Raw genomic sequence first — 11,662 nt, 5'->3', positions numbered from 1 at the left:
ACCAAATGATTCTGAGAATCCCACGCGCACAGCTCGGGTCTCAGCGGCTACTGGCTTCCTTCCGTCAGCCCCCAAGGACTGTTCTGCCTCCCCCCATCCCCGCAGACGACTACGGACCCAGGAGGCTGAGCCAGCCCCATTCAGTGGCACCCTGCTGCTCAAGCTGGGGGGCGGGGGGAGTCGCGGACACTCCCCTGTGCCCTGGTGTGGGGTACGCCGCGCAGGGCACTCCTGCGCATGCCTCGTCTCCCCCACCAGGAAGCTCTGCCCACTCGGGTACCCAGAGCTTCCTCTTGCATCCGACCGCCTGGTATTCTGCACGATCAGTGAAGACCGTTTGTCCTCCAAGGAACCCTGCGGACTGTTGACTGGTCCGGTTTGCAATCAGTTAGGATATCTAAACTGATATAAAGCGACGGTCAGCGTTTGGGGTGGGCTCGAGAACCACGCAGCAGTGGACGAGAAACTTTCTCAGCGCTCACCCCTTAACCAGCTTCCTCGGAGAGCCCCTTGGCTCCCATCCCCAACACCTTCCCGCCTCCTCAAGCAGTGAAGACGCCGGTTTGTGATGAGCCACCCGGGGGAGGGGGGGCCTCCGCAGCCTGTGGGTCTGCGGTAGAATCTGCGCCCAGCCACGAAATCGTCATTATTTTTATTGCTATTATTATTATTTACTATGACTAGCCCCGAAATGCCCACACCCCGAGCACCCGTCTCTGCAGCCAGCTGCCCAGACGGCCCCGTCCGATCCCCCCGCGGCGGGACGGCGCGCGGACCCGGGAGCGCGACACTCACCTGTCTCCTGCCAGCACCCCGCCGCCGCGCGCCGTCGCCGGCTTTATGCCGCGCCTGGCCCCGCCCCGCCTTCTGCCTGCGGCCGCCGGGAAATGAAACTCGTAGGAGACAGATGGGCGAGGCCCAGGGGCCGCAGAAACGAAACCGAATTCTGCGCCTGCGCTCCGGTGCGCCCCGCGGAGCTGCGGCCGGCCCGAGACACCCCGAGGGCGCGCCGCTCCCAGATCACCCGCATCCCACGAGGCTTTCGGGAAGGGCAGATTCTCCGACCCTACTCCAGACCTGCTGAGTCCGAAACCGCCCGCGGCGCTGGGCCGGGCCACCGGGATTCTGGTGGTTCCGGTGCCAGGCTGAGCACCGCTGCTCCCAAAGCCTCGAGTCATCCTTCCAAAGCTGAAGGATGCCGGGAGCTCGGGGCCGCTTCAGCCTGGTCCCCCGAACAGATGCAACGACAACCACCGGGGGTCTTGAATTCTTGCTGGAGGTTCACTGGAGTCATTCAAGCACCAGCAAAGATTCTCGAACATTCTTATGTTAATTGCAGCTCCCCATCTCCCGCTACCCGTGCGGACCCACATCGGCCTCCTCCTCGCCCAGTTCTCCTTGTCCATCGCAAGCCTCCCTGGCTCATATGACTTCTCTGGGGGTGGAAATGAGTGGAAGGTGGGGGCCGAGGTCATAGGGACCCAAGAGGAGCCTTCCCTGTGGGGACTCTGAGCCTGGGTAACACTTCCCTTTGGCAGGGCGCACGATGTCTATATTCTCCTCGGCTCAGCTCAGAGTGCTGGACGACACCTCCCCCCCTCCCAAAACATCTCTGTGATAAGGAAGGGTTGCCCTCGCCCCACTCAAAAGCCCCAAACCGCGCCCAGCTCCAAGACTTGGGGGTCTGGAAAAGCCTGGATGGGACCAAATTCAACATGGCCTCTCTCAGGAGAGTGGGAGACAGTCCTGGCACGGCCCCGCACCTCCTCTGGAGGTCTGCCTTGCTCTGCAGGTCCGTTGCTGGGGTCTGGGCAAACCCACGCAGGATGGCCTGAAGGGAGAGCACACGCTGGCCCAGTAAGAAATGAAATCTTTTTTGGACCACTCACCTGTGGGGAGTGGGGGGTTAAAAAAATAAATAATATACTTCTCTGAGGGGGATAAAAAAAATTGATGTTTCCTTCCACCGTCTAAATTCTTCTAGCTGGACTAATAATCGAAATACCAGAGACGGAGTCACAGGAGAAAATCAAATTCCAGAACACGCGCCTGGCGATTTCACACGAGCGTGGACAGTCCAGGCAGGGAGGCGACGTTGGTACATGTGACATTTTGGACAAAGGAGAAAAGAGGGAGGGGCGGGGCCTTAGATTCTCACTTAGAAGTGAGAATGGGCGACTTACGGCCGTCCGGGGGAAGAGAGAACACACAGGGCAGGGACGTTCTTGCCCGGCGACCCAGGAACGGTGGGACGTGGGACGTGGGGTTCGCAGCCGACCGGCCCCTGCGGAAGCCCTCCTGTTCGCCACACTGAATTCAGAGGGGCTGTTCGGGCTCAGGCGCGCAGCCTCAGAGACCCTTCCTGAGCAGGTTTTTCTGTCTGAATCTCTTGGGCGGGAAAGGAGGGCGGGTCAGAGGTTCTTTCTGAATCTTTTGTTTCTTAATTAACAAGCTTAAAATCAATACCCCCAAAGCGGCTTCAGGGTGCCCAAACTGTGGTCCCCTCTACGCCCTCAGGGTTACTTCCTAGTTATAAAGAAGGGGGAAGCCGTTTCCTGGGAGGCAGGGAGCAGGCTGGACTAGGGCTTTCCGAAAGAGTCAAAGCGCCGCCCAAATCCAGGGAGAGGTGTGAGCAAGGCAGGCAGGACCCGAGACTTCACTCGGGCACTGGAGTGTGGCGCTGCTTCGCCCGACTGCAGGAGGCTCTCCCCAACGATTCAGACCTAGCCGCAGCCTGCCCAGAGCCAGGCCTAGGCGAAGGTGAGCGAGGTGCCCAGGCACCAAATCCAAGGAGCCACCCACTCCCAGCAGATGCAAGTGCCCCGGGCACTTCCCACACCCGCTAGCCCGTTCCCAGGCCTTGGGCACCTCACCATTTTTTAACGGCTCATGCTCATGACGTGGTAGTGCCCTAAACAGCCCCGGGGCTTGTCTGGGATGTAATTCAGTAATAATGAAGTAATAGCTCTCACACACTGAACCATCATGTGTCTTAGGTACTGGCCGGAGAGAATAACTCATCTTCTCAACCACTCTAGGAGGGCAGGGAGACTATCAAGCCATTTTACAGATGGGGAGACTGAGGCCGAGGAGTTAGGCTGCTGCTGGGTCCCTTCAGGGAGAGCCGTGATGGTAATCTAGGTTTTTATCCCAAGCACTTGTGGCACCTCCTGGTGCTGAAACTGACGGGATGCCGCGCCGGTCCTCAGGAATCTTCCATGCGCGATGCCGCTGATCCCTTCTTTGTCAAAGAAACATTGGTTGCTCTATGTTCTCAAACGACTTTCACATTCTTAGGCCTTGTGGTTTGTCCCGCAGAATCGACACCCCTCTTACCATCGCTATCCCACTTCTGCTGGCCAGTCTTTTCCCCACGGACTCCCGGAGACATCAGGCTCCCCTGCGAAGTCCCAACTCCGATGTCCCTCTCTATGCAGCTGCCCCTGGGAGCTCCTTTCAAGCCTGGATCAGGCCTCTCCCGCCCCCCGCCCCCAGCTTAGCTCAGGCTAAGAAGTAGTTCCTTTCAGATGGACATTCTGAAGAGTGGGGTGTGTGGCTACCTCCTTGATGAGCTGGCACCTCCCCAAAGGCAAGGTTGAGGTCTTAGCAACCTTATGTCTTTCCAGTGCCCACCACCTACCAACCGTAGGTGCTCATTAAGCATGGGTTGAATTTACCTGCACCGAGGTGCCCAGCACAGCCCCGTCCTGCCCTCCTTAATTTGTCTCCTCTCTCCATTAAAATGGATCCGGCAAACACACAGCATCCGTAGGGAAGCATATTAGTGGCCGAGCAGCCACACCGACCCCGGCTCCTTCTGTCTGTGCAGTCACAGGGGCCCAGGGGTCTCCAGGTCTCTCTGGTCCTTGTCCAGCCCTCTTGTCACCTGCCTGGCCTGGCCTAGACTTGACAAGGAGACCGGAGCTGGCATTAATGGAGAGCAATGGGGGGGGGGGCAGCTTCCAGGCCACGCTCCCTACCTCCAAAACTGGCCGTTTCCTCAAATATCTGTGGGAAGAGGGCTGCAGCCGATTTAAACGCTACAGGGCCGAGCGTTCCAAACTGCTCAGCGTGGTGCGCAAGTCCGTTGCTGGGATGTAAGACCCTCCTTGCTAAGACCCTCCTTGCTACCACCCTTCTCCAGGCCTAGTGGGCTCGCTCCCCGGGAGCCCCACGCTTCGCCCCTCCCCCAGCCTCATCACACTGCCTTGGCCTCTGTGACTCTGAACGCCCGTTCTGCCACCAGGCTGTCAAAGGGGGCGGTGGGGGGGGGGCTGGGGGCAGGTCCATGGTGTTTGCTGTTGCACTTGAATACAGCACAGTGGCCCTCACGGTGTTTCAGTGTTACTAGAATGAATGAATGATGAGTCGGAGGGCTGGCCCTGGTCCTGCAGCCGTGGTCCTCAGGGGACCTCCAGAGAGTTTCCCTAAGCCTCTCTCTCGGTTTCCTTCGCAGTCTCCTCCCTGTCTCCCCTCTTTTCTCTTTTCTGTTCATTCAGATTCGGTTTCAGTTTCTTCTCTCAGATTCACAGAAAGAGAAGTCAGCCGGAGCAGGGGCGGGGCCTGGATGAAGGGGCGGAACCAGGAAGGGGCGGGGCGGGGCCCGGGAGGGGCGGGCCGGAGGAGGGGGCGGGGCCCGGAGAAGGGGCGGGGCCCGGAGGAGCTTCTCCGGTCTCGCTGCGGCTGAGACAAACGGAGCTGTCCGCACGCAGCTCTGCTGGTGCCCCGCGCTTCCCCGAGGAGCGGGGCGCTGCGGGGAGGAGGGGGCCCTGCGCGAGGAGGGGGACGCCTGATGGCCGGGCAGCCCGGAGCCACAGAGATAATGTGCCCACGCCTGTGGCCATCTGGCCAGCCCAGCGCCCCCTCCCTCCAGCCCCGAGGGCCAGTCCAGGGCCAGGTGTCATTCGCCCTGCTTCGTTTTCTTCTCTATGGTTGTGACATAGACCAGCGCTCCTCGAAGGATTGCCCCGGGACCAGCGGCATTGGGAGAAGAAGGAAGAGCAGGAAACATGTCTGTGTCGGAGGGACAGGTGTGGCGATGCCCAAATCCTGTTCCCTCTCCCTTCTGTCTGCTTAGCTAGACCACATTTCCCAGCCTGCCTTGCAGTTAAGTGTGGCCACAGGCCCGAGATCTGCCCATAGAACGTGGGAGGAAGTGATGGACACCGTTCCCTGGCCTGGGTCCTGGGAAAGCTGGCTGGCAGTCCCCTCCACTCTCTCTGACACACAGGGTCCGGTGGAAGCTCAAGGCCCGCGTGACGGCGGGGTAACTTGGTGGCCGGGGACAGCTGGCCTGCTTTGGCCAGCCGTGATGGGAGGGAGGAAAACGCTTGGCCTGTGGTACGCCAGGGTCACCGTAGGTGTTTATGCAGCAGTTAGCCCGTTCCAGTGGAACGTGGGCCGTCTACCCAGCTCCATGCTCTGACCTGCTGTGCTAATGAGTGTCTGAGACTCCCAGGGACTTGTAAATGAGACCTTATTTGGAAGTCGCGTCTTTGCAGATATCAAGTTAAGGCTCTTGAGATGAGATCCTCCCGGGGTAGGGAGCGCTTTTAATCCGATGCTCCGATGTCTTTCAAAGACAAAGGAGAAGGAGGTTTGACGTAAGGAGACACAGAGAACACTAGGTGAAGATGGAGGCAGAGAGCAGAGCGATGCAGCTGCCCGCCCAGGAACGGGGAGAGGCGCTGGAGCCTCCGGCAGCGGGGTCAGCCTGGCACGGCTCCCCCTCAGAGCTCCACGAGGAGCCAACCCCGCCGACGCCTCCATGTCAGACTTCTGACCTCCAGACTGCGAGCGAGCGAGCAAACTTCTGTTGTCTTAAGCCACCCTGTTTGTGGCACGTCGTTACGGCCGCCCCCAGGCACTCATACACTGGGGACACCCCAAACCTGGCTTTTGGGTCAGTTCTGACGTGATAAAAGAGAAGATCCCACTCAGGCTGTGAGCACGTGCACGCATGCGAGAAACGCATCGAACGTTCAGGAAAAGCTTCGAATATTCGCCTTATGGAACAGATAATAAGTATCAGACTTTATTTTTCTCAGATTTCCTTTTCACCGCAGTATTTACAATTTGAAGAGACTCGCCGCTTCTCCTCAGTTCTGCTATTGTCTGTGCTTGTGACTTAACTCGCAAAACAAGGAGGAAAAGCTGAATTTAAAAAAACAATCAGTTGCATTTCTATAGACTAACAGTGAATAATCCGAAAAGAAAATTAATACGACAGCCACATCCGCAATAGCCTCTGGAGGAATAAAATACTTAGGAATTGACCAAGGAAAGGAAAGACTTGTACAGTGAAAACTACAAAAAAAAATTGCTTAGAGAAATTAAAATCGACATAAGTAAATGGAAAGACAATATTGTCATGGACTGGAAGACTTAATATTGTCAGAACACAAATACTATCCAAAGCGATCTATAGATTTAATGCAATTCCTAGCAAAGTCCCAGTGATATTTATTTGCAGAGATATATGTAACAACAACAACAACAAAATCCTAAAGTTCACATGGCATCTTAAGGGACCCCAGAACAATCCTGACAAAGAACAAAGCTGAAGGACTCATACTTCCTGATTTCAAAACACTCCAGAGCTACACTCATCAAAACGGTGTGGGGCCGGCTACAGACAGACATACAGACCAATGGAACAGGACCGGAGCCTGGAAATAAACCCTCATACGTACGGTCAAACGTTTTTTGACGAGGGTGCCCAGGCCTACGGGGAAAGGACGGTGTTTTCGACAAGCGGGTCTGGGGAAACGGAATATCCACATGCAAAAGAATGAAATTAGACTCCTACCTAACACCATATGCAAAAATTGATCCAAAAAGTATCAAAGAACCAAACATAAGAGTCGGCCGGAAGATATTCAGGAGCGAGGGCTGATCTACAGACCCAAAGACAAAGGGAAGACGAGGTCTTGGATGGAGGGAGAGATTGTCGGCATTTTTGAACACCTGCTTTGGGACGGGTAGTTTGCAGAAATGGTTTCGCCTAATCTTCCTAAAGTTCCTGTGAGGTAGGTATTGCTTGGCATGAAGAAAATAAAATTAACCATAATCCTCCAATCTAGAGATTAACACTGGTCTGAAGCTCCCTATTTTTTCTGAAAAAATGTTTTTCCTTATTAAATTGCCCTTCAAGACTTAACATAATGGGGAACAGGAAACCAGCGAAACAGTACAAATTAAAAATGGTATCATTCAGACCCGTTCCTCCAGGGGAGTGGGGGTGGGAAACACAGTCACAGCAGGTGGCATGGCCAAATTCACCTGAAAGTGACCAGCTCAGGGACACCATCCCAAATGACCGAAGTCTGGATTTAAGCCGTAGGCTCAGGTAATCGCCACCATTCATTTCTTCAACGACAGATCACTTTGCCGAGTGGCGACTATGCGCCAGGCGAGGCTCCGGAAATACAAAAGAAGAATTTAATACTGCCTCGCTTCTCCGGGGTCTCGTACTGCGATGCGTCAGGGGAGACAAATTAACGAAGAACAAGGACCGTGTTTAAGAGCGCCGTCCGGGGACCGGAGAGCCACCTCCTCAGGGAGGTGGAGGGGACAGCTCGCAGAGCATGTGGACTTCAGATGTGGATTCCGGAGCTGACCGCAGTACAGTGCAGCGTGGAGATGAACACAGCGGAGGAGGAGGCTGGCCAAACCGGGAGGGGCTGGCACCCCTCCCCATCCGCCACCCCCTCCACTCGCCCCCACCCCCGCTTTAGCAGGAGAATTTGTAGAGCGCGCGCCGAGCCTGGGTGAGCCGGTAGATCTTCTCCTTGAGGAACTGCCTCTTGGCGGCCGTCTCGCTCTGCTCCTGCAGCAGCCACGTGTAATGCTCCCTCTCTTGCAACATCTGCATCATGGCCTTCTGCAGATAGTCGCTATTCTCTTGGAGCATAAAATACTGGATGATGAACGGGATCTGGTTGGCCAGGCGGTTGCTGGTTTCCTGGAAGAAGGGCCGAGAAGGTGAGCTGGAGGGATCTCACCCGAGGTCTGTGGTTGCAGAGAGAAGCCTTGGGGTTCTGCAGGCACGCGTGGTAGCCTCGCTATATCCTGGTGGTCCTGCCCACCTCACTCTAGTGTCCCGTGTCCAAACACGGGGAGGTTCTGTCCGGGTTGCCCAATTTCAATGCCCAGGTACTTATTCCCTTGGGCACTAGAGCCCACCCGGATGTCCAGGAAACCCAAAGCACATTCTGGGCATCCCAGCCTTCTCTGGAGCTCCATCCCGGGACCCCCACTCCACCTGCCCACAGAGACCTCCTGGCCCGGTGACCCCTTGGCTTCCCTCTGGGACCTGCCTCAGCGCCCGCCTCGTGCTCTCTCTCCCGGCACCTGGAGTTTGCCTGGCAACTGGACGCCACACCTGGGTGGCTGTACTTTCTGTTCCGATTAAGGACAGGCTTCAGGGTCAGGCTTCCTTGCGGTTTCAAAGCCATCTTCCCTCTGTGTGCCCCCGCGCTTTTGTCCAAACTGGGTGAGGGTTAGGAGCCACGAAGCTGACCGCGACACAACATCTAGGGGAGGGAATTTCATTCTCGTTTTTGAGAAGCTGGGGAGTGTCAGGTACTTCGAGAGCCCAGTGCCTTCTGAACCACACAAGCGGCTGAGTCCTGACCCGTAAGGTTAGAGCCTGCTGCCTTCCGCTGTATTCTGATCACCGTAACTTTGCACATCGTGGGCAGCACACACTCTAAAGACCTTTGGAGCTGGGGTTAATTTTGAGGTTGGGCTTTGCCACACAAAGCCCTTGATTTGGGGACAAGTTACTGAAGCGTCTCGACAGGGTTAGCGTAAAATTATAGATGAGATAATGGATGAGCAGTTGATCAGAGCCGAAGGGGTTGAACACGCAACAGCGGCCCGGCTCGGCCAGCACACCGCCATCGACACAGCGCCGGCTGGCACACGAGCTGGCACCCGCCTCACTGCGCTCCCCCGGGCGCCCGCACTCACCAAGAAGTAGGCATTCAGGTGCACCCCGATTTCAGTGATGGAGGAAACCGAAGCCACGTCATTCGATAAAGGAAATTGCAACGAGGCAGTCTTGCCAAGCGAATTCGCGTCTTCTCGGGCCTTTTCCAGAAGCCTGCTGTAAATCTGGTCTTGACAGTAGACCTGCTGCTCCATCCTGAACTGCAGGCGGATCACGGAGTCCGCGGTTTCCGCCCGTTTGATTTTTATTTCTTCGATCCTGCTCTGGTTGGATACGAAAGAGAAACAGAATCGTTGCTGCCCGCTCTGGGGTCTAAACGCCTGAGGACGTCCTACTGTGTTGAGCACAGAATTAAAAATGAGCTCGGGTCGGAGGAGCCTAAGACTTTACGTGGTCATTTGGAGAAGGCCCCCACGCCGCCCTTCGCTGCTGTCCCTGGCAGTCCCTTGCACGCTTGTCTCCCGCCCATTCTTCCTCTGCCCTGACCCCCCATTTCCTCCCACATCACCGTCTTTCTGCCCCTATAATTGTGGTTTGTTTCCACTTTTAAGTCCTCGCTCCCCTCTCTCTAGCTGGCTTAACTCCCAAGCCCCAAGCTCCGGTGCCAACGTGTCAATGAGCACGGTGGGGGAAGAGCTTGGCATCTTCGCTCCCCCCAAATCCCGTGAGTCCCACACAGTCAAAGGCATTCTGGGAAAGGTACTCATGGCGGTGGAGAAGAGTCGCTTCTTGGCTTTTGAGTTTCAGACAGACTTTTGAATGCTGAAGGCAGAGATGGTGGAGAGAGAGAGAGAGAGAGAGAGAGCGAGCGAGCGAGCGCGTGCCTGTGAGTCACGGGGTCTGGTTTTTCTCCTGTTTCGGAGTGTATGTGGCAAAAAATAATTGTGTGTCAAGCCCCCCTCACAGGTTTGGGGCCCGAGAGCAGAAATGGCCGGCGTATCACTTCTGAGGCGAGTGACACGGGAGGTGACAAGACCACTGGCTCTGAAGACACCCAGGAGTATGATGGTGGAGGGGTGTATCTGGGCTGGTGGCCTCGGAGGGCTCCAGGAGCCCCCGTGTGGTACACGGAGCAGTGGTGAGGCTCCTTAGCTGTCCGAGGACCACACCAAGGGGTGGAGGCCCTGGCGGGTGCTGGAGTCCCTTGGTCCAGAGCGGCCTGTGCCCCGGGCGTGCTGGGGAGCCCCGCCGTCAAGAACACAGGGGACCCAGGGGAGCAACCTCCGAGACCAGGAAGGACGGCGCGCACTTGGCAGCTGCCGGCCTGGACACATGGCCATCAGGACCAGGCACGCCGCCCAGCCCGTGCCGAGGCACCCCAGGACTCAGAGGATCAGACACACAGCCCCCGCGAAGTCGAAGCCGTGGTTTTCGCCAACTGGCAAACGAGGCGGAAGGAGGAAACAAGTCACTTAGTGGGGAAATGACGGAACTGCTTCTCCCTGCTCACCTGAAGGAGGTGTGGAATGAGATTCTGACCCACAGCCGAGCCCTGGGCAGAGGACCATTTCTACCTGGAGCCCAGGTGGGAGGCGGAAGCCCTCTCTTCCCTTTACTGAGTCTGCGGCTCAGGGGGCCTCGCTAAGTTGCCGAATGGAAACCCACAGAGCTGTGGCACTATTTTTAAGTCAGACTTATAAAAGTGTTGGACGAGGACAAGAAATACTGTCTTCTGTGCTAGAAAAAGATCCAGAACACCACCCAGTCACTGGGGACAGTCACATGTCCAGGCGCGTCCTGCCATGCCGAAGAAGATTATGCGGGAGAGCGAGCAAGCGCACGTGCTGCGTGTCACTCCCCCCCAGAAGGGCCACTAACTCCTGAGCAGAATCGAAAGAGCGGAAGCCGCTGGAGCCGCCAGGCCAGCACGCCTGCGGCTGTCACCCGGCCTCGCGCTTCCAAGTGACAGCGCAGATCCACCTTCTTTCGAAGGTGAGACTCGGATCGGCCAGCAGAGCAGGCGGCCAACAGATAAACTGCAGGTGCTTACCTGGACTGTTTTATTAAGGTTGGAAAATTCGCCAAAATGGTTTCTGGCTGTGTCGACGAAAGTTTGCCGGACGATTTCTAACCAGATGAAAAACAAAACATCGGTAAAATGCAAGCAGAGATCAAATGAGTTAAAGACACAGAGGAGAAATCAGGATCCATGACCCTATGCTAAGGACAAGCTCCCCAGATTGACAGACTGAGAGAGAAGAAGGGGATGATCCGTAGTCCTGGGGAGACACGAAATCCACCCTGGGCAGGTCCCATCAACTCCCTGTTCTTTCATGGGGCGCGTGCTCGCCCTGGGGCTGGCATCGGCCTATTCCTCACACAGCTGCGTGGAGCGGGGGGGTCTGATTAGATGCTCTCGCCCACTCCCCGCCTCAGAAAACAATGGCCAAGCAGGTGTGCAGGCTGTGTTTGAAAACTCCATTCCTGTCTGGCTCTCGGAGGCCCTGGGGAGGCTGTGAGGCGGGGGGGGGGGGGCAGGCCCAGGGGGGTGGGGTGGGACCCTCACCGGCCTTCTGCACAGCAGCTGGGCAGGTCCTGGCTGCTGCAGAATTTTCTGCAGATGATCTCAAATATCTTGGTTGATAAACTTAGGAAGCTCTTTGCATGATACTACTTTTTCTTGAAATTTCTTGATTGAACATTTTAACACCTAATATAAGACTCCTTTTAAACCACCAGAGTGGGTGCCTAATCATTTCTAGAACTTTT

General features: G+C 56.4%; 2 protein-coding genes across 3 annotated transcripts in view; both read right to left on the bottom strand.

Annotated features, from left to right (window-relative positions):
* MX1 (MX dynamin like GTPase 1) overlaps positions 1–947 on the bottom strand; it is a 24,267-nt gene extending 23,320 nt beyond the window's left edge. The window contains exon 1 of one of the 2 annotated variants that reach the window (XM_039857788.1): positions 796–947. The gene's annotated coding sequence lies outside the window, so the exon portion shown is untranslated. The remainder of the gene's footprint in view (positions 1–795) is intronic. The other variant, XM_039857789.1, reaches the window with a different exon arrangement.
* Positions 948–6,000: 5,053 nt separating this feature from the next.
* On the bottom strand, positions 6,001–11,093 carry LOC120598545 (interferon-induced GTP-binding protein Mx2-like; the record flags this gene model as incomplete). The annotated part of the gene is made up of 3 exons (XM_039857403.1): positions 6,001–7,963; positions 8,974–9,216; positions 10,944–11,093. Coding segments are annotated over 3 exons (624 nt in total), but the record flags the coding sequence as incomplete, so codon positions are not given.
* Between the last annotated feature and the right edge of the window lie 569 nt (positions 11,094–11,662).

Source organism: Pteropus medius, unplaced genomic scaffold (assembly GCF_902729225.1).
Source record: "Pteropus medius unplaced genomic scaffold, Ma_sr-lr_union100, whole genome shotgun sequence".
In the NCBI taxonomy this organism is placed as follows: domain Eukaryota; kingdom Metazoa; phylum Chordata; class Mammalia; order Chiroptera; family Pteropodidae; genus Pteropus; species Pteropus medius.
The sequence above is the reverse complement of the archived record's forward strand: the minus strand, read 5'-3'. Positions and strand labels throughout refer to the sequence as shown.